Source organism: Parasteatoda tepidariorum, chromosome 1 (assembly GCF_043381705.1).
Source record: "Parasteatoda tepidariorum isolate YZ-2023 chromosome 1, CAS_Ptep_4.0, whole genome shotgun sequence".
Classification (NCBI taxonomy): domain Eukaryota; kingdom Metazoa; phylum Arthropoda; class Arachnida; order Araneae; family Theridiidae; genus Parasteatoda; species Parasteatoda tepidariorum.
The window spans coordinates 12,107,848-12,131,781 of NC_092204.1; the positions used below are offsets into that span (position 1 = coordinate 12,107,848).

At 26.6% G+C, this 23,934-nt stretch overlaps 1 protein-coding gene across 3 annotated transcripts in view; it reads right to left on the minus strand.

Moving 5' to 3' along the window:
• Nucleotides 1-19,409, minus strand: part of LOC107445703 (cyclin-T1) — a 33,092-nt gene extending 13,683 nt beyond the window's left edge. The window contains exons 1-11 of one of the 3 annotated variants that reach the window (XM_043053711.2): nucleotides 18,785-19,409; nucleotides 17,948-18,029; nucleotides 16,507-16,635; nucleotides 15,547-15,607; nucleotides 14,817-14,879; nucleotides 14,221-14,266; nucleotides 13,469-13,559; nucleotides 11,779-11,851; nucleotides 10,162-10,232; nucleotides 8,776-8,979; nucleotides 6,097-7,888 (exon numbers count right to left, since the gene is read on the minus strand). In XM_043053711.2, coding sequence (XP_042909645.1) covers nucleotides 7,376-7,888; nucleotides 8,776-8,979; nucleotides 10,162-10,232; nucleotides 11,779-11,851; nucleotides 13,469-13,559; nucleotides 14,221-14,266; nucleotides 14,817-14,879; nucleotides 15,547-15,607; nucleotides 16,507-16,635; nucleotides 17,948-18,029; nucleotides 18,785-18,930 — 1,479 coding nt within the window. In that variant the 5' untranslated portion in view covers nucleotides 18,931-19,409 and the 3' untranslated portion in view covers nucleotides 6,097-7,375. Of the gene's footprint in view, nucleotides 1-6,096; nucleotides 7,889-8,775; nucleotides 8,980-10,161; nucleotides 10,233-11,778; nucleotides 11,852-13,468; nucleotides 13,560-14,220; nucleotides 14,267-14,816; nucleotides 14,880-15,546; nucleotides 15,608-16,506; nucleotides 16,636-17,947; nucleotides 18,030-18,784 lie in introns of those variants that run through there. The other 2 variants (XM_043053712.2, XM_043053714.2) reach the window with 2 other exon arrangements.
• Between the last annotated feature and the right edge of the window lie 4,525 nt (nucleotides 19,410-23,934).

Genomic DNA, 23,934 nt, shown 5'->3' on the forward strand with positions numbered 1-23,934 from the left:
CTATAGTCTGACACTTTTAAATTGTAACCGTTATATCCAAAAGAAGGGAGAAAAACATTTTTCAAAATTTAGCGGTTAAATCAAAAAGATCTTATAACTTATACGCATGCAAATAAGCGAAATTCGTAACTTTTTAAAAGCTAATGATTATTAAAACGCATTCATCTAGTTCTAGACAATATCAATTCAATAAATAATCAATTCAAAAACTAATACTAATCTTAAAAATGGAATAACGAATTATTTTATATCATATACGAAAAAAGTTTTATATTTTATTTAATATTTTTCACTTATATTGCGGAGCTTTCAGCAATTAGCAGATTTCTGAGAAACGGAAATTATAATCGGAAATAACAAATAGAAATACTGATAAATTTTAAGAGATATGTGAATAAGTTTTTATTTATTTTACGTTCATTTATTAGATTTATTTTTCTTTAATTTTGGATTGTAAAAAAAAGTTTATTAATTAAAATTATTTTTAAATAATAATGAATAATAATCTTGTTATTATTATAATTAAAATTATTTATTTTTAAATTCCGTATTTTTTTTCAATTTCTTATTTGGAGATTTGTGAAATAAGTAATATTAAATTTCCTTACATGTCTCTTAGAATTAATTTATAAAAGGAAATACTAATTAGTTCTGAGAGATATGTGAAAAGGTTTTTATTTTTTAATTATTCATTTGTAATCATTTATGATCTTTATTATTATTCATGTATTTTTGTTAATTTTAAATGAAAAACATTATATTTTGTATTTTATTTTTTCTATTTTTAATGCGAAAATTTCAATAATTTCGAAAAAAAATTCAAGTTTCAACTTTGGAAATGATAAAAAAAAATACTAATTGTAAAAGTTATGTGAACAAGTATTTATTTATTAATATTATTTTATATTTATTTTGTAATATTAAATAATAAATAAAAATATTTTTTTATTTATGAGGGAGATTTGAGTAATTAGAAGATTTTGAAGAAAATGGAAAGTAGTCGCTATGAGATAATTAATTTTTTAAGAGGTTCAGCAGAGGTTAAAGAGGTTGTATCATGAATGAAGCTTTCTGAAAACCCTATTTCTAAAATATATAAACAGTTTTTATCTATCCTTAGTGACAGATACTGTTCACGAGTTTGTTGGTTTCTCTTTGGTTTACCGTTACTGTTTTCCGTTTTTTTGGGGAATGTTTGTTTCCTGACGCGTTCTGTCCTTCTACAGTGAAACACTTTTACAGGGTGTTTTCATATTGTTGTGAGACCAGTTACAATCTATTGCTGCAAACACTCCATTATAACACCTGATACCAGTTTGTTGTTACGTTTACACACTGTTATTCTAATGTCAATGCGAAACTGAGCCATTTATTCCACTATGGAAAACGAATTTAAGTTTCTTTTCATTTCCTTTTTAAATTCAAGAATATCACACCAAAAAGAGCTGTTAAAGGCTTTTGTGCTTTCAACATTTTCCCCTGCATATCAATGAATCAATGGATTGCAAAAATCTGGAGAAAGTGATTTAAACCCCTCTTTCTTTTGTCGTTAGGCCTCAATGAACTTGAACTCTTTCTATGAACAAAGACCGAGGTGACAGGACCACCAACTCTTTCCTCAGGTGGTCCTGTCGCATTCCCTTTGTTATCTATAGTTATAAAGATGTGGAAATGATTGTCAATGATTTTTCATTATTGAGATTTTGAAGTGCGTATTGTCTAATCGTGTCAGAAAAATCAGAGTTTGCTGTAAACATTCATAGCTTTTGTAAATTTCTTTACAAAGGGTTAAATGAATTAATCTATCATATTTTTCTTGTTTGGCATTTGTTCAGAAACCTCATGTTAATAAAGTACATTTTACTTAAGAACTCACGGGTTATTATATTGCAAGTTGACTGAATTCCTGCTACTACTTTGTTCCTTTTATCACACTGCCATTTTTTTTTTCAAAACGTAGAAAATCATAAGAAAAAAGTAAACAAAAGTATTTAAAAAATTTTTTAAATTTAATCCTCAAGAGATAGAACGCTTACCACCCAATGATATGGCGTGGGTTTGAATCTCAACGTTTGACTGGTAGATACGAATTCTGCACCTGGCTCGCACTGACCACCGTAACTTCAGTGGTAGACGGGTTATGGGTTGGAGGTTAAATTTCACCCATTACATGATTCAGGAGTTCCCTTGTATGATGGATTGGGTTTAAAATTACAAGGCTACGAAGTTGAACATTGGTAGTCACAAACTCAAGATGGCTGTTTAACGACGATTATAAAAAATTAAAAGGAAGGTTAGAGATCAAAATCGCTTAGCAACGGCACGACATTATTTTCCGGTATCTAGTTTTATATATTTTAATAATTCAGGCAGTTCTAATCAGAATAACTAATTTTTTTTTAAAATCCAGAATCAAATATTACAGGGTTGCCACACAGATCTGGAGAGAAAATTCCCTGTGTTTTGCCTGTACATATTGTACACAATATATTAAGAGGAAACACACAATCATTGTAATCTTGAATGACCTATATATTAGTCTAGCTATACTATATTTAATTTCTGGTGAATCTTAAAAAAATAAAGAACAGCTTAATATTAATATACTTAAATCAAATAATGCTGTAATAAATGGAATAGTTTAGCATAGTTGAAATATCATCCTTAAATATCGCAAAGATTGCGCTTCGAGTGGTCACCACATTCAAAGACAAAAATAAAAAATAAAAATTCTCAGTTTGTAAGGAAAAACTCAAAATTCCCTGTATTTCATTAAGGAAAAATCGGGGTTTAAATGAGGTATTTCTAAAGGTATAAAGGAGGTTGTTATTTAAATACGTCGTTAGGTTGAAAAAGGGGCAAATGAATACCTCAAAATTAACCTTAAATATACCTCCAGAGGTATATATGTATTAACCTAAGGTGTTTCATTTTACATCTGTGGAGAGGGAGATATTCACTACTTTAAGGTGTTTCGTTTTCAACCTTAGGTTATCTTAACAACCTGAAGTATATTTTTTTACATTTGTGAAAGTATTTATTGAACATCCTAAGATGTTTCATTCAACACTTCAGGTTATTGTAAATCTATCTCAGTTGTATTTTTTGACAGTTGAGAAGTTAATTTTTTACTAACGTGAGGAGTAATATGTCCGACCTCAGGCAATTATTTTTCAACCTCAAATATCTGATTTTATGGTTGTAGAGGTACTTATTCACGAGCCTATGCTGTGTCGTTTTATACTTCAGGGTATTTTAAACCTACCTCAGGTGTTACTTGTTATAGTTGGAAAGGTAATTTTTTACTAACGTGAGGTGTATTATGTTCTACCACAGGTAATTATTTTTCAACCTCAAGTATCTAATTTTATGCTTGTTGAGGTATTTATTTATCAACCAATGGTTAGCCGTTTTACACTTCAGGTTATTTTAAATCTACCTCATTTGTAATTTGTGACAGTTGGAAAGGTAATTTTTTACTAACGTCAGGTGTATTATGTTCTACCCCAAGTTATTATATTTCTACCTCAATTATATTTTTATTCTTGTACAGGCATTTATTTATCTACCTAAGGTGTACCATTTTGCACTTCCAGTTACAACCTCGAGAGTATTTGAAAGGTTATTTTTTATTAACGTGAGGTGCTCCATGTTCTACCTTAGGTTATTATTTTGTAACCTCAAGTATGTATTTTTAGAAGTATTAATTTATCAACCTAAGATACGACATTTAACACTTCAGGCTTAATATAGCTCAACTTAAAGCTGTTCTTTTTTTATACATAACGAAGGTAATAATTCACAAACGTGAGGTGTTATACGGTCCACCTAATTTATTAATTTTTAACCTCACTATTATATAAAGAATAATGCATATCTTTACATTTTTTCACTAGTACAGATCTTCATTTATCAACATGAAGTTTTTAAAATTACACCTTCGGCTGTAATTGCTTCTTTTGCTAAACTGTAAAAGAAAGTTTCAAATATATATTTCTTCTGTAATTTTAATAAATTCAATTAAATCATCTTGATATAACACTTATCCGAATTCTTAAGTCAAAAAAAAAATTATTTGTGGGAACTTACTTTTTTATAAGATAGATGTCTAAGGTGCTTGAATTTTTCAAGCTCAAATTCAAATAATTAGACAGCTGAAATTCAAAATACTTTTATTTAAAACTAAAATTTCATTTTTTTTTTACAATCCAACAAAAGTATTTTAAATATTGATTCTTTTTCTCTGTTGGAACTTGGAAGTATTGAAACTTAAAAAAAAAGAAGAAAAAAGAATATGAATTAGTAAGATACTTACAATAATAGCGACTGGTTTTAAAATATTAGAAATTGTTTTTGTTTTCTTTCATGATTTAAATTAACTGGATGGAACTAATTTTCTTTTTCAGATAAATGGCATTCTACTAGTTACTAGTCAAGAGTGGCGCTAGACTTAGCCCGACAGGGTGGCTAAGATAATTTTGAAAATACACAATACTTTTTAATATACGAATAATAATAATATGATATAGACAATTTTGGTCTGATAAAGGATTTATCATGATTCAAATATTAACAAAGAAAAAAATATAAAGGTGATATCTGAGTAAGTAAAAAGTAAATGCACATCCAGCATAAGATTCTACAGTGTTCTTAATTAAATATTATTCTATTTACACAATAAAAAATTTATGCACAACTAGAAAAAATTCCAAAGATATTCGAAGAGCAAATTAAAACCAGTTTAGCTATTTTTGTAAGAGAGATATTTTTTTTAAAATTTGTATAATTAACTAATAACTAGGTAGTTCAATTTTATTTTAATTTAAACATTAAATGTTTTAGAACTCTAGTATTTTAGAAATTAAATAAATCATCATCTATATTAAAACAAAACTATAATTTGATTAACTTAAACATAATAGTTTTCTCCTTTACGCTTCAATTTCACTTGTTAAGAAACTCAAGAATATTGTTAAACAATACCAGATCGATAAATAACTTCTTAAAAAAAATTATTTAAGATTGGGTAAAAAATTTTTTATCAGGTGAATCATTCAAGTCAACAAGAGCTAAAAAAAGATGTTAAAATGATGACAAATTTATTTGCAAGATGAAGCTATTTAGAAGTGACAAAAGATAAATGTCTTTCTTATCTTTCCATAAAAAATTAAATATCTAATAAATAAATTTATAATTTTAAAAGTTTCATCGCTAAGACCAAAAAACCTCTAGAAGTTATTTTTGTAGGAAGAACTATAACCTGTAATTTTAATGAAAATAATTGTGTATAGTTAAGATTTATAATGCATAATATTTATGATTTCCTAATGTAATTTAATTCGACTTTTAGGGTATCTTTGGTCAAATATATCGACTACTTTATCTAATATTAATTTTCTTGCTTCAAATGTATTCCTAACAACATGAGATCATCGAAAAGCATAAATATGCATGACAATGAATTGCTGCTTTCTGAATATTGAAAAAAAAAAGTTTCTAAGTAAATCTATGTCTTAAGAAAATAATACACTAAACTTCTAAACCTGATTAAGTGTAGAAAAATTTTAAGTGCATACAATGGAGGCAATTTCTCAGAATTTCAACCTATACTTTCAGTATGTTTTATTTACTTCATTTATTTGTCCTCAAATTTTTGCATGTTTACAAAGAAAATCATGTAACAATTTATGACACTGTTGAAACTAAACACAAAATAAAATAAAACTGAATTTTCTTTAGAGTGTACGAGGTAATCAAAAATTAATATTTATAAATAGTGTGAAATATATATAAAAATAAATAAAAAGCAAATATTAATTTCAAAATCAAAATTTGACAAGATTTTTGAAGGGCACTCAGAATAAAAATATGTTATGCTTTATAAAAATATATATAGGTCAAAATAAAATTAAAAAAAAAAAAAAACAGATTATTAGATATAATAACGAAATGCTTCCATATGCTTTTAGTCCTGAATTCAAGATTTTTAAGAGAAAATTCCTATTTTACATGAGTTTCTATTTTTTAAGTGTATTAGACAATAGCCAAATGTTAAAAATAATGTTATAATGTCAATAGAAATAAACGAGTACTAAGTAAAAAGTAAATAAAACAATTTATTAGAAATATAAAGTTTTTATAAGATAAACAATAGACAACAACATTATACTTATTTACAGAATTTAATTAGATTAAGATAAATCATTCGTCAATAACACGCATTTTATTGTTCAAAGTTAGGTATTTTAAATCATTTCTATAAACTGGGATGCTTTTGTGCAAAGAATTAATTTCCCTTAGGAAATCGCATTCCATCAAATGAAATAAAATTTTTGATTTATATATTCATTATTCTTTTCAAAATTAAGGAATAATAATCAATACTAGTGGAATGGCTATAAGTACAATAATTGGATAGTATTGATAATGCATGATAATGTGCACTATAAAAAAATATTTTAATACAGAATTCACTTTATCTAGAAAATCATACAAAGGCACATTCCTTTCATCAACTGAAACAAGTGTTTTCAAACTGTAATTAAATTTATTGATAAAAATGAGTGATACAAATTGATTCATCAGTATAGACACCATAAATTAGTTTCCACCGGAAAAATATTACACATTGCTTTCTTCATTAATTTTAATTTAATCTTGCGTTAAAACATGATTTGAAATATGGTTTTAGAAAAGTGTAAAGGTGTTTAAATTGAAATTTTTACCATCTTTTAGTTTTATAAAGACTTAATAAGTCCCAAGGTACGTTGGAAAAACCTAACTGATTTAAAAAGAAAAATATATTTTTTTACATTCAACTTTATAAAAATAAAAAAAATTATTTTTACTTTTTTTCTGCTGTAGTAAATCATACAATTCTACTGGAGAATTCATTAAAATCTAAAACAATAATGAAAATCTAATACCAATCACAAAATTAGCGCATGCACATATCTCATACAAAATATGAAATATAAAAAAAAAAAAACATATATAAAGGAATAAAAAATAAAATATCACATTCATATCGACTAGACAATCAAACCAAGGGAATATCCCTATAGGTCAATAGAAACATTTAAAATGTTTTTACATTTACGTACAATGATAGATTCTGTTTTAAATAACAAAGGGCAGACGTTGAATCCTGTGTAGAAGGCACTTTGACTAGAACTAAGAATTACAATTACAGAAGCACTAAAAAAAGCTTTCAGATGATAAATATCACATTCATATTGATTAGACAATCAAACCAAGGGAATATCTCTATAGGTCAACAGACAAATTTAAAATGTTTTTACATTTACGTACAATGACAGATTCTGTTTTTAATTCTGTGTAGAAGGCACTTTGACAAGCACGCATATAATAGCTGTTAGATCATCGCTGAATGATCTAGTTTTGGGAGTTTAGTGAAAGGCTTATCGCTGTCATCAGAGCTTAACCGCTTAACAGCTGTGGTGGCGATTTTAGAGTGGAAAATATCCTTTGCAACTTCTTTCTTTGGCACTTTTAGACTATTCACAGCAATGTGTTTTTTTAAATTTCTATGCCATGGAGGTAACGGCAGTTCCATAGGGCGATCTTTTAGATTTTCTGACTTGATCACAGTGCCATTACGAACATATGGTGAAAAAGGCGCTTTGTTCAGCTCATTTTCTTTCTTTCTTCTTTCGATGTATGTTTTCAAAGATATAGAATGTTTAGTTTCAATCTTCACCGATATTTTAGAATCTGTCGAAATAGATTCTGTTGGTGATGGCATTTCAGATTTCATCTCTCCTAATAATGAGGCACCATTCTTTTTGAATTCAGTCTTAATCGAAACACCAGGTTCTACTTTGATTTTGGGAGGTTTCTCAATTTTAATTTCAGGCATTTGGTTAACCTAAAATAAAATATATAAATGGTTGAGAAAAAAGCAAAAATGGTTCAAATTAATTCAAAGAACAGAGTGAAAAATTTAATAAAAGTTTGTTTATAAATGCGTCATTGAATGAAAAAGGAAAAAACTAGGCGAAGTTTGGTATTTTAAAAGGAAAAATTAAATCCTTGGACATTATTTTATAGCCTAAATCTCCTGTAATAATGGTACGTTAAATTTGGAGTAGATAAAAAATAGAACTAATAATTTTTATAAAAAAAATATCAATCATTTTTAAGTTTTTAAATCTTTTTCTTTTTGCACGTAAAATGATTTTTTTTGAAGTACAAATTAATTCAATAGCTGTTGAAATTCGTGCTTTTTTCTGAATTTTCATTTCTTTTTTTGCTCAACTAATGACTATTTTAGTGTTTTTGACAGAAAATTTATGTCTCTCTCTCTCAAGATCTTCATTTTACAAGCGTTTATTTTCTTGCTTTAGTTTATGTCGAAAGCAACTTAAAAGGACAGACAGAGAGAGAGTAATAAATAAGTAACAATATTGTTTCACTTTTTTACTCGAAATGTGAATAAAATGTAAATTCGACTGAATCTAATAGCAAAATTTTCAATTTTAAGTGTGTAATTTTTTTTCGCTTGAAAAATTATTTTAAATAATATTTAAGTAAATTATAATATTGCTTTGTTTATCCGGTAAATGGATTATAATTTTTGAGTAGCTGGTTTGAATATGGTTAAAAAATTTGTTCCCTTTAAACTTGGAAGTTACAAAGACTATTTCCTTCCATAATATCCTGCAGTAAAATCCTTTACGTTAGCATAATTTAAGAAAAAATTCAAATCTAATAAAATAACAAAGAATTGTACTTATAAATAGAAAGCAAATTTACCTTTTGAATGAAATGCTGGTTTAATTTGAGAGGACTTGTTTCCGATTGGACAGTTGAAATGGATTTTGTTTCCAATGCCGTTTCAGCTTTCACCTTTCCGAATAATGAGGCACCATTCTGTTTACATTCAGTCTTAATCGAAACATCAGGTTCTACTTTGATTTTGGAAGATTCCTCAATTTTTATTTCAGGCATTCTGTGAACCTAAGATAAAACATAAGCATATAAATATTTGAAAAAGCACAAAGGGTTTAAATTATCACAGAGAAAAGAATGTAATATTTAGTAAAAGATAGATTGCATATAAATGTGTCATTAAATGAAAAAATAAAAACTAGACTAAGTTTTGGTGTTTTAAAAGTAAATTCCTAGATATGTAATTTCAGTTTAAATCTCTTGTAAGTACGTTAAATTTGGAATATATGGGGTTCCTAAAAAATTACCAGTCATTGTCAAAATTCATATGTAAAATTTATTTAAACTATACTTAGATTATAATAATAAAAAAAAGCGTATGCTTAAAATTGATATGTAAATAGTTTTTAAAATTTTTATACGAAAATCAGGGGAAAAAAATACATTAAGCATCTCAAGTATGAAAATGTAGTTGGTTTACATAAGTTTTGTATAGTATTATGTCTGAAAATGTGCAAAGTTGAGGAATATTTTCAAACAGTGGTTTCAGCACTTTAAAAAAAATAAAATAATAGAACGAATACAAATTAAAAAAATATATATATTAACCATTTTTCAAATATTTGAATTGGATTTTTTGTTCATGGACATAGATTCTTTTGCAGTACGAATTTATTCAAAAGTTGTTGCAAATGCAAGTGCTTTCTTCTGAAATTTTATTACTTTTTTTGCTTTATGACTATTTATTTATTGTTGACAGAAAATTTATTTATCCCACTCTCAAGATCTTTATTTTATAGGCGCTTATTTTCGTGCTTTAGTTTATGTCAAAAGCAACTTAAAAGACAGACAGAGAGAGAGTAATAACTAAGCTTGATTTATTATAGCTTGAAAAATTATTTTATATTATATTTAAATTATTATGTTGAAGTTATTTAAATGATTATAATATTGTGTTGAATATCCAATATAGAAATTACAGTTTTTGCGTAGACAGTTAGAATACAATTAAAAAATTTGTTTCCTTTAAACTTTGAAGTTACGAAGATTCTATTTCCTTTCATAATATAATAGAATAATTTACATTTAGCATAAAAAAATGCAAGTTTAGTAAAATAGCAAAGCCTTATAAATAAAATATTGATAACATAAATATCACTCTGTGAGAAAACCTATTACACAAGCCTACAAGGAAATTTAAAAATTTTAAAATAACGTAGCATTGTTCTTATAAATAAGAAGCAAATTTACCTTTTGAACAAATCGCTGCTTTAATTTGTGAGGACTAATTTCGACGACATCGAGGAATTCATGAATAAGACCTGTGGAAAAAATAAAAACCATTGAAATATCTATAAAACTTAATCGATTGAGAAAATCATTACAAAGAGTATATCAAACAGTTTGATATTCTTGAACACATTCATTAAATACTGATTTCTTGAAATTTCAGAATGTCTGACTCTTACGTATTTTTGGACATGACTCCTAATTCATCATCATGTATTCCGGATTTTCCTTTTTTAGAAGTTTTAAAAATTAAAAAAAAATGGATCTTCAATTTTCTGAGTAGCAAAATATTAAAAACTGATTTATTGGGCATTCAATTTAACGTTATATTTTGTTTTGTTGCGCAAAAAAACAACAAAGAAAACACGCGGTTGATCAGTAGCCCGCTGAAATGCAACTACAGAGTTTAAATTTGACGAGCTGGAAGAGCATTTTTATGTGTGATTTTAACTAAATTTTGTTTCGAAATTACAATTAGTTAGTTTAAGAATTTTTTTTCTAACTTTTGGCTTTTAGTTGTGACATCAATTGTTGTAGAATATTTATTTTTCCCTTATGAGATTTTTATTTCTTTATTTTATAAGCTCTAAGTTAATTTCAATCAAAGTAGCTGGAAAAAAAAGAAGAAAAAAAAACAAGAGCGAGAGATTATGTGCGTGTTGCCAGATATAAATCTTAACTTTTATAAAGAAATTTTTCAAAGTTAAAAAACTTAATAACGAGCAATGAAAACCGTTCCCTATTTGAATTGTTATTATATAATGTTACAGTTAATTCTCATTTATTCAATATTATTGAGTCACGCAATCTGTAAACTTCAAGTTAAAGTTTTTTTTTTCTTCCAAGTTCAGACGCTTATTTTTTAAATCGAAGTAATCGTCCATTTTGCCATTTTTAACAAGCTCATAAAATGTTCTCACATTAAGCTACAATAATGTTATGTATATGGTATGCTTTGAAAACTAAATATTCTGTGTTTTTGTGGAAGATATTGATGTTTAAAAGGGGAAAAAAGAATGACGAAGGAGAAGCAATTAAGAGAGTTTGAGAGCTGAGATTCCTATAAAATTAAAAGACCCTTATAAACTGTAATTAAAATGTAGTGACAAATTAAACTTAATAAAAATGGAACAAATTTATTGTTTGCTAGACAAAAAGTATAACCATTTTTAACACAACAATATCTGTTGTTGAAAGCATATTATATAAAAATATATCTTTATTACGTGTTTTTTTCACACTTTAAATGGAATTATCAAGAGTTAAAAACACTAAACCGGTTCACTTATTTCATAAAAACATTACATTTTCTTAGAAAAAGAAAGAAAGAAAAACTATTATGCAAGAACAGTTTCGACTGCAGATGGAAGAGATCAAGTTGGAAGAGAACGAGTTGAAATATTTTTACATTATAAATTTTCTCTAATAGACGAATTAATAAAATATAAAGACTCAAAATAAGATTCGGAAATTTTAATTCTTAAAAAGTTACGCTACACAAAATCCCTCCCTGTAATTTATTGGAATAAAAACGTTATCAATAAAAGTAATGAGAAAAAAAAAAGAAAAGATGCGTACCTTCCAAAGTTTTATAAGACACACTCGGATCAATATAAAGAAACCAGTCCTTTCCTTTTGAACAAGGTTCAATCTGTAAAATTAAAGCAGAGAATGAAATGCAATTTAATATACCATACATATTTTTAAACATTATGTGTATAGAGAGAAAGATAGAAGAAAAATTATTGCTAAATAAATTGCTTAAAAAAGTTTTGAGAATTTTAAAAAAATTAAGAAGTCGGAGAAAAAAAAAGAAAAAGATATAATGCTGTAAGATGAGAATGAGATCTTATCTTTTCCTTATTTTGTATTTTAGAGTCTTAATTTTAAAAAAAAAATTTTTTAAATAATTTATTTAGCAATTATTTTTCTTTCTTTAAAAATACATTTTTCTTGCTTTCTTTGTATTTTTAACTTATTTCATAGGTTCTATGTACTTGCAGCTTATGCACAGGAAATAAGACTTATTATTTTTTCTTAATTTTTGTAGAAAAAATCTGTGTTCTCACTTATCTGTGTTCTTTTTTTTTATATCTTTTTATTGTGTTATATATACACACACATTATTGGATTAAATTTAGCAAGAGTTTTAATCTTTCAGTACTTAAATATTCAAAACTAAATAGAATAGTTTTATCGGAACTACTTTTAACAGTAAAGAAAATTGGGAGTAATCTACGCTAGCTGAGATTAAACTAAATTGTTAATTTTATTAATTAGAAATCAATTTTGAAATTTAGCTAAAAAGCAAATGAAATATTTTCTAATTACACATAAGTGTTCTGAACGTGAAGTACAAATGTTCAGAGATATTATTTGAGTTCATGCAATTCATCATGAAATCGTGTTACACGAAAACAATCAGAAAAAATATGAGTTTTGATGTTTCAATTGAAACTGAACTATTATTTCTCCTCTAAAACTTTTTTTTTCATTCAAAAAATATATCTGAAATTAAATATATTAGTAAATGCTATTGGATATAAATTTTTAATTTACAATAAACGTACACAGTATGCTTTAAAAGTTTTATGTATTCCAACTGTTTCTAAGAACTGTCAAGTTTGAGTAATTCAATGCACTTTTCTGCAATAAATTTCATGTATTCTTCTAAAACCATCTTAAAGAGACGGAATCTTGGACTTAAAAAATTGAAGCACCCTTTTTAACGATAATAACATATCGGAGTGCTAAGTAAAATATTCTTATACAGTTTTAAATTAAAGTTGAAAATTCTTGATAAGGAGAATTTAAATTTAAAAAAAAATGTAAAGTCGCACAAAAAAATTTACTATTTTAAAATGCTAAATAAAAATTAATAATTATTGTAAAAGAAAATTATTTTATACAAAAAAAGGATAAATTAAAAGAGTAAAAAATTACTACATTATTGAAAACAGCCAACATTTACTATCTTAATATATTTCAATCTCCATTACACAGTGTTATGAAAATTAAAAGAAATATTTTTTTGAAATAAAAATTTGAAAAGAAAGGTACTGGCTTAAGAAACTGTGATTAATATAAAAAAACAAACCTCTAAAAAAATTAATTCCTGCTTGTATTAATTTTTTTTTTAAAAAAACCATTAATTTTTTTAAAATTAAAGCATACATTGTTTTCATACAATAAAGAATTAATTCCTGAAAATAATTAAATCAAATTATAAATTAGAATCAATGTCAATAACATCTCGTTTAAATCTTACCTCCCAATTAGTCCACTTGCAGGCCAAATGAAAACAAAAGCAAGCAACTACTCTAGGCTTGTACTTGAGGCACATATTGGTCAGATGCAAGCTAAATTAAAAAGATAAAATATTAGTAAATAGTAAAGATAAGAGATTAGTAAATAGTAGTTTCTAAAAATAAAATTTATAAATTATGTGATTGGCAACAAGTTCCCACCATTTATTTTAAAATTTTTTGCTTTCTGCATGCGTATGTTGCATGTTTTAGTTCCTTCAAAAGAGAATTTGTTCTATCGAAATAATTTTTTTTTTCGAGTTAATTTGTGATTATTTTCAAAATATTGAAATGGAACATCCAAGTTCTGACAAACTAGTATTTTCGACCCTTTTTCTTTCTTTCTTTTGTCTTTAAACAAAGTTCTGAGACGGCACCAGCTGCTCGTAATATATGTGCTGTGCATGGAGAGAATGCCGTAGCTGAAGAAGTCGTATGGAAAATTTAAAAATGTCAACTTTGAACTGAAAGACGTACCTCGTTCTGAACATTTCGTTGAAAATTGAGTGGATTAAACTTTTAGACGGAAATTCACGCCGAACGACAAGGGAAGAAATTGAAATGCTCTTTCTCACAGTAAACTTTTAATAACATTCGAGAAAAAAGAGACGGGACCTTAGTTGCCAACTCAATAGAAACAAAATTTCTATAAATCAGGTTAAACAGAAAAAAATAAGGTATGATTAAAATACATGGGAAATATAAAATATCATACCTGTTTGTAGCGATGAGGTTTGACACTCGAGTAAGATCTTTTCCGGCTGTAAATAGAAAAAAAAAAATTAAAATAAAATAATCTTTTTAAAGCAAGATAAAATTACAATTTTACTAACCCCAAAGGCACATTTTACTAATGTAAATTGTTTAAAAAACGTTAAAAAAGAATTTTTTAATAAATTTGAGCAAAATTTCATACAATCATAAAAATTATTTAAATTTTTTGCCCTCCAAATAATAGTAAAAATATAGGTTAAAACATTACAAAAGAAGTTTTTCTTAAATTCAAAGATTCTTCGAATTTTTGGCTTTTATCAAATTTCTTTAATTTAGTGTGTAAAAAAACACAGTAAAAAAAATAAACACAAAATTAAACTTTAGCTCTGAAAGCTATAAACTTGAAGAATTTGCAAGAAAATTCAATTTAGTATATCATAAGACAAAACTAGTTAAACTGATTTCGCCTGTATTTATAAACAGAAAAAAGAATTACTCTTCATTTTTGACAATTCACGTTAAATCAGTTAAATTTATTAAGAACGCTCCAGAATCAAAACTAAAGTTAAAGCTTTATTAATGCAATAAAATACTCACCATTAACCATTTTGCAAATCCGTTCCACATAGGGATGAAGATGGTCAACGTTCAAATCAAATCCTGGAAGAAAAAAAAGTAACTCAATTTTATCTGATACTATATTGTAGACAAACAAAACTATTCAAAATTATAAACAATCAATAAACACTGAGCGAAATACAAATAAATAAACTCTCAATAAAGCGATGGGAATATTTAAGTTCGACATGGGCCTTTATTGTTTTTCAAAAGATAGTCCTTTTTCTTCTCTTTTTAAAATCCGTTTTCCTGTCAAACAAAACAGAACGTCGTCACTGATAGAACGCCACAAAGAACAGAAATTAAAAAAAAAAATTCTTTTGCTTGATTACAGTTTAATTTATTCCATTTTTTAGAATATTCGTATGAAATTGATAAAACATTAATTTAAATTTATTCATAATTTTTTCAAGGATAAAATTTAAAGGACTAGGACTTTTACAATAACAATCTGCCTGCGTTAAGTAGCAGACAAATTCGTATTTATGAAGATAGTGTTGCAAATTCATTCCGTAAATTCAGGTTTTCGGCCTGTTGATGTAAAAACTGTGACGGAAAAAAACGAGTGCCCACGCGTGCAAGAAATTTAATTGTTGCTTGTAAAATTTAGAATGTCCTGGAGTTGGATTACGGCTTTACTCTTTACCAAAACATTTAAATCTGCCATATAAATAATTAGAAATAGAAAAATAAATTATGCTAAAATTACCTAAAGTCAAAAGCAAAGCTTGTTCAAGTGCAATTAATTCATGCTCCTTTTTCTGATAAGCCTGGATGGAGAAAAAAAATCATTAGAAACTTAGAAAACAACTATTGAAATTCAATTCTTATATATATATATATATATGTATAACTCACAAAATAAAATAAAATATTATTGTAAACTATTATTATTTCAAAACAGTTACATCAAAGTTATTTAATTTTGGTACTGTAACCAAATATAGACTGTTCCCTAAAAATAAATAAATAGATAACGAATAAAAAAAAATAAATTAAAACATATAAATTAAGCATACAAAGGTAACCGTTCAGTTTAAATTGTTCATCAATTCATAAATATATATAAATTTAAATAATTGTATTCGCTATATTACTGAAATATTACGGAGAATTTGTAAACCTTTATTAAAAAAAATTAAGGGTAAAAGTAATTTCATCAATAACTACTAGAGTTTATAAAAAGAAAACCTTGAAATAAGAAAAATACGCTAAATTCTTCATATAAATAAATCTGAAAATGATTATTTTACATTAAACTTAGAATAATTAGAATTTAGGCCATTAAAACCCCATTAAAGTTAACTTTTTTAGATTTTCACTGCAATCGGAAAAAAGGGAGTAAACGAAAAGAGAAATGTTTGGAAAAAAAAAAGAAGAAAAAACCTTGGATACACCTCCTATAATGTAAAACCATATATTCAAAGTTAAAATAATAAAGTTGCTTAACCATACGCATTTAGATAGTATAAAATCGTCAAACATTAAACAAACAAGTACAATCATAAATCAATAAACAAGAATACAGTTTCAGCTGGATTTAAAAAAAATCCCAAATAATGAAGCAAACTTTAAAAAAACTGCTGATTAATGAAGATTAAGTTAACTCTAATACTATTATTCTAAAGTAAAAACAACAATTATTAAAATGTAAGTCAATCGTACTTACTGTGGAGCGAACATCTAACGTTGCCGTATGTCCATTAATTAAACAATGGGACAACTTAACCACGTGCTCCAGTCTCCTTTGCTGACTTTCTGCTTTAGATGCTAGAAATACGGCAGCCGCGGACAGTCTCTGCAAAAAGAGAGCGAGAATATGGTTAGAATGTGATTAAAAAATGAAGGGGAAAAAAAACTGTAAGAACATGGTTAGAATGAGATTAAGAAATGGGGAAAAAAATAAACAAAATAGTTTTTCACAAGATTTGAAATTTTCTTTCTCATCATAAAACACATTAATGAAAATAAGCTTTACGAAATATAAAAAAAACATGCTTTCTGCATCCTATTTAAATTAAAAAGCGTAAAAGTCCATTGTTTTACAGACATAATAATTTCGTCAAAATAAGTAGAATATTCTTTTCGTATGAATATGTCTGTGATTTCGTTATTCGTAGAAAGCTTCGGAATTATAAATTTCAAAATATATAAATTAATTTAATGTTTTTGATGTATACAAAAATACTTAGTATTCATATTATCTGATCTTCACTTTACTCAATTTCGATTCATATTCAATGAGTTTTTACCTGTCTTCTTAAAAACGAATTATGTTTAAAACCCATTATTTAAATTAAATAGTAAACCTTTAAAAATTCGGATTTCCCTTCGTATAGCATCAAATAAAATTAAATAACCATATTTCAAATTTAAATTTATAAGTTTGCAATGATTTTTAGCATTAATAGTAATTTTTTGCACTAACTTTTAAGATATTAAGAACTCAAAAATTGCTGTACTCCAATGTATCAATGGTAAAAGTTTTAGAAATGTAAAGGTTTTTCTGTTTGATTTTGCAACAGTATTATATTGAAGCACTTACAAATTTTTTCATATTGTATTAAGAGATTCAAAACTCTCACTATGCTAATACGGTAAATTTTATACATCTGTCTTTGTATAGCTGTACATTTAATACATTTGCGTTTGTATATCTTGTCTTATTTGTCTTTGTACATTTGTAGAGCTGAATTTGTTTTTTTAAACTCAAATTAATAAAAAAGAACACAGGTAAAGTTGGATTAAAAAAATACTTAAGTATGGAGAAAAATTAAGCATATAATTTTAGGGTCCCCATCTTACAAAATATAAAATTAACGCTTTAATGAAGCTTTTTTTTTAAAAAAAAGAAAAGAAGAGAAATGCATCGAAACCAGTCGTATACCTAAAAAAAATAATGTAAATCTGAAAAAGCTGAGTTAAAACGCAAAGTTCTGTAGTTCAAAACTAGTAAGGGAATATAGCATTTTTACATTAAAATTGATTTAAGTATAAATAAAAACTTTAACTGAAGATTAAAGTTTTGTACATGTTATTTAAGGTTTGATACTAAATAGAAAAAAAATATATTTAAAAAATAGATAATAAAATAACAAATTTTCACTTACTAACATCGGAACCTCCACAAAAGAATGGATCATGTAGAATCTATGCATGAAAACGATAGCAGTACTAATGCACAATTGATCTCTAATACAAAGTTAAAGAAATAACTCACTTTCTCTCGTGTATAAATACTTAATACAAAATAAAACTAAACGAAAAACTAGCCCTTACATATCAGAGAAATTTTTAAAAGAAAGAGAAATTTATTTAAAACAAATTAAAGACAATATTAATTAAACTCTGAAAATAAAGTTATTGCTCTGTACCGATGTATATTACTGCCATATAATTTAACAAGAGTAAAAATCCACTCATAAAACATTAAAGCATATATTTCGTCTCGCATGCATTTCAAACTACAAAAAAGAATTAAACTCCTAAATTTTAATGTTATGGCTTTTGGTGGTTCTAAAAATAATATATTTAAAAAAAAAATAATGCATAAATGTAAACAAAACAGGCATATGTATAGCAAACACGTGCTGGATTTTGATATTAAAAAGAATCTATTAAAAAAAATTAACTATTCTATTAGTATACCATATTTATAAATATTAGTATCACACATTTATCATAACAATAATTTTTACACTGCTATTATCATTAATTTATTAAAAACGTTTAAACTATATGCATAATTTTTATTTATTTAGTAGCAGTTTTCCCGAAGTATTTTTCTAAACTAGAAATATTTAATATGTAAATATAATCATATTAATAGTATTGAGAAAACATAAGAAACGTGCAAACTTAGGAACTAGTTAACTGTTATACCGCTTCGCACAAAATACAATATAATTAACACCAGTTTAAAGATTTGAAATTGAAAAAAAGGATACAGTAGCAAGCGATTTCCCATGGACTGGATGAAGGCTGCAGCATGTTGGCGATACTTCATTTCTTTCTCGATGGACACTCCGTGTTTCCTACTTGGCGTAGATGTTAACTGATCTACACTAAAATACCACCGATCAGACATTTCCATTTAAATACTCTCGGTTATTTAATTAAAAACAAAACTAAAACTGCCAAAACTGAAGAGTAAGAACTACGTTTTTAAGAACGAGACTGAATGTACAGAGATGCTGTATTATAGATGCACACTCAGAATATACTCCTTATGAAACTCTTATATGTTGCAATGAGTTAAAAAGCAATCTCATTGGTTAGTGGTGATAAAGTTTAGTTAGCAGGTGGGGTGGGAAGGGGCTATCCCCCCATTGTAAGGGACAATGGCAACAAGTTCAGATAAGATTCTGAATTGGTTGTTAATTCTCCCCCCCCCCCCCACTTTCTTGACTTTCATAACTATGAATGCAAATTTATGACAGTTAGTTAATATTTCACATAGGCATTATGTATGGGGTATTGCAGCTTAGTTCGCAAGGTGGTCAAACTGAAAAGTGATGCTATGGTAGATCCTTATTATTATTATTATTTAAAAAAAAGATACAAAGAAAACAACTATGTCACCAATGTTATTTCCTTAGAAGTTAAATACAATTACTCACAGGATTCAATAAAAATTTACCTTCGTTATAAAAAGTAACATTTTATTATAAAGAATCTGTGTACATATATATATATAAACACATTGTTTGCAACAAAATATTACTTCTTAAAAGATATTTTAAGTAGCCTAAGCATATATTTTTCTTGTACTTTTTTACGAATACTTGATTGAAAAAAATAAAAATAAATCGTCCCTTTCATATTTAATTAGAAACTTGCGAAAATATTATTATTATTTTACTGGTTGATAAATAATTAAATGCAAACTTGTTTTTATTTAATAATGTAATCAAAATTAAAATAATAATTTTTTTTTCTTCTTTTATTATAAGTTAGTATTAGATCAGAATCGAGAAATACGTTTTCTTTTGTTACAGCACATCATACTCAAATGTAAGAAAAAAAAAGTAATTAAATAAATGAATAGATGTATTTTAATTAACTTGATTGTGAATTTTAAGCTATAGTCTGACACTTTTAAATTGTAACCGTTATATCCAAAAGAAGGGAGAAAAGCATTTTTCAAAATTTAGCGGTTGATTCAAAAAGATTTTATAACTTATACGCATGCAAATAAGCGAAATTCGTAATTTTTTAAAAGCTAATGATTATCAAAACGCATACATCTAGTTCTAGACAATATCAATTCAATAAATAATCAATTCAAAAACTAATACTAATCTTAAAAATGGAATAACGAATTTTATATCATATACGAAAAAAGTTTTATATATTTTATTTAATATTTTTCACTTATATTGTGGAGCTTTCAGCAATTAGCAGATTTCTGAGAAACGGAAATTATAACCGGAAATGGCAAATAGAAATACTGATAAATTTTAAGAGATATGTGAATAAGTTTTTATTTATTTTACGTTCATTAATTAGATTTATTTTTCTTTAATTTTGGATTGTAAAAAAAAAGTTTATTAATTAAAATTATTCTTAAATAATAATGAATAATAATCTCGTTATTATTATAATTAAAATTATTTATTTTTAAATTCCGTATTTTTTTTCAATTTCTTATTTGGAGATTTGTGAAATAAATAATATTAAATTTCCTTACATGTCTCTTAGAATTAATTTATAAAAGGAATTACTAATTAGTTCTAAGAGATATGTGAAAAGGTTTTTATTTTTTAATTATTCATTTGTAATCATTTATAATCTTTATTATTATTCATGTATTTTTGTTAATTTTAAATGAAAATAATTATATTTTGTATTTTATTTTTTCTATTTTTAATGCGAAAATTTGAATAATTTCGAAAAAAAATTCAAATTTCAACTTTGGAAATGATTAAAAAAAAATACTAATTGTAAAAGCTATGTGAGCAAGTATTTATTTATTATTATTTATTTATTAATATTATTTTATATTTATTTTGTAATATTAAATAATAAATAAAAATATATTTATTTATGAGGGAGATTTGAGTAATTAGAAGATTTTGAAGAAAATGAAAAGTAGTCGCTATGAGATAATTTATTTTTTAAGAGGTTCAGCAGAGGTTGTATCATGAATGAAGCTTTCTGAAAACCCTATTTCTAAAATATATAAACAGTTTTTATCTATCCTTAGTGACAGATACTGTTCACGAGTTTGTTGGTTTCTCTTTGGTTTACCGTTACTGTTTTCCGTTTTTTTGGGAAATGTTTGTTTCCTGACGCGTTCTGTCCTTCTACAGTGAAACACTTTTACAGGGTGTTTTCATATTGTTGTGAGACCAGTTACAATCTATTGCTGCAAACACTCCATCTTGGCGAACAAAGCACTCCATTATAACACCTGATACCAGTTTGTTGTTAAGTTGACACACTGTTATTTTAATGTCAAAGCGAAACTGAGCCATTTATTCCATTATGGAAAACGAATTTAAGTTTCCTTTCATTTCCTTTTTAAATTCAAGAATATCACACCAAAAAGAGCTGTTAAAGGCTTTTGTGCTTTCAACTTTTCCCCCCGCATATCAATGAATCAATGGATTGCAAAAATCTGGAGAAAGTAATTTAAACCCCTCTTTCTTTTGTCGTTAGCCCTCAATGAACTTGAACTGTTTCTATGAACAAAGAAAGAGGTGACAGGACCACCATCTCTTTCCTCAGGTGGTCCTGTCGCATTCCCTTTGTTATCTATAGTTATAAAGATGTCGAAATGATTGTCAATGATTTTTCATTATTGAGATTTTGAAGTGCGTATTGTCTAATCGTGTGAAAATAAGAGTTCGCTGCAAACATTCATAGCTTTTGTAAATTTCTTTACAAAGGGTTAAATGAATTAATCTATCATATTTTTCTTGCTTGGAATTTGTTCAGAAACCTCATGTTATAAAGTACATGCTATTTAAGAACTCATGGGTTATTATATNTAGCTTTTGTAAATTTCTTTACAAAGGGTTAAATGAATTAATCTATCATATTTTTCTTGCTTGGAATTTGTTCAGAAACCTCATGTTATAAAGTACATTTTAACTCAGGGGTTATTATATTGCAAGTTGACTGAATTCTTGCTACTACTTTGTTCCTTTTATCACACTGCCATTTTTTTTTTCAAAACGTAGAAAATCATAAGAAAAAAGTAAACCAAAGTATTTAAAATTTTTTTTTAATTTAATCCTCAAGTGATAGAACGCTTACCTCCCAATGATATGGCGTGGGTTTGAATCTCAACGTTTGACTGGTAGATACGAATTCTGCACCTGGCTCGCACTGACCACAGTAACTTCAGTGGTAGACGGGTTATGGGTTGGAGGTTAAATTTCACCCATTACTTGATTCAGGAGTTCCCTTGTATGGTAGATTGGGTTTAAAATTACAAGTTGAACATTGGTAGTCACAAACTCAAGATGGCTGTTTAATGACGATTATAAAAAATTAAAAGGAAGGTTAGAGATCAAAATCGCTTAGCAACGGCGCGACATTATTTTCCGGTATCTAGTTTTATATATTTTAATAATTCAGGCAGTTCTAATTAGAATAACTAAATTCTTTTTAAATGTAGAATCAAATATTACAGGGTTGCCACACAGATCTGGGGAAAAAATTTCCTGTGTTTTGCCTGTACATATTATACACAATATATTAAGAGGAAACACACAATCATTTTACTCTTGAATGACCTATATTAGTCTAGCTATACTTTTTTTTAATTTCTGGTGAAACTTAAAAAAATAAAGAACAGCTTAATATACTTAAATCAAATAATGCTGTAATAAATGAAATAGTTTAGTATAGTTGAAATATCATCCCTAAATATCGCATAGATTGCGCTTTGAGTGATTACCACATTCAAAGACAAAAATAAGAAATAAAAATTCTCAGTTTGTAAGGAAAAACTCAAAATTCCCTGTATTTCATTAAGGAAAAATCGGGGTTTAAATGAGGTATTTCTAAAGGTATAAAGGAGGTTGTTATTTAAATACGTCGTTAGGTCGAAAAAGAGGCAAATGAATACCACAAAATTAACCTCAAATATACCTCCTATACCTATATGTATCAACCTAAGGTGTTTCATTTTACATCTGTGGAGAGGGAGATATTCACTACTTTAAGGTGTTTCGTTTTCAACCTTAGGTTATCTTAACAACCTGAAGTATATTTTTTTACACTTGTGAAAGTATTTATTGAACATCCTAAGGTGTTTCATTCAACACTTCAGGTTATTGTAAATCTACCTAAGGTGTATTTTTTGACAGTTGAGAAGGTAATTTTTTACTAACGTGAGGTGTAATATGTCTGACCTCAGGTAATTATTTTTCAACCTCAAATATCTATTTTTATGGTTGTAGAGGTACTTATTCATGAGCCCATGTCGTGTCGTTTTATACTTCAGGGTATTTTAAACCTACCGCAGGTGTTACTTGTTATAGTTGGAAAGGTGATTTTTTCTAACGAGAGGTGTATTATGTTCTACCTCTATCTAAGTATCTAATTTTATGCTTGTTGAGGTATTTATTTATCAACCAATGGTTAGCCGTTTTACATTTCAGGTTATTTTAAATCTACCTCATTTGTAATTTTTGACAGTTGGAAAGGTAATTTTTTACTAACGTCAGGTGTTTTATGTTCTACCCCAGGGGTCGCCAAACTTTTTTGATCATCGACCCCCATATAATTCTTCGAAATCTCCATCGACCCCCGCAAAAGTAATTTTCTGTTAATTAAAATAAAACAATATTAGATACTGTGTTTGCACATTTACTTTATGATTTTAAACATTTATTAAAGTAATAGTACATTGTGTAACAATAGTTTCATGAAAAATATATTAATATTGAAATTTAAATACCTTATTATTAAATAATAAGTAATTATGCATAAGTAGATATAATAAGTAAAGTAATTAAAGATTTACTGCTTCTTGATCAATGAGATGGGTGTGCCTGGTGTTTTTTGCAAGGTTCGCTATATTGGGTTCAAAATTGGTCAATTTTAATTTTCGTCAAAATTAGTCAATTTTGTAATTTTCGTAAAA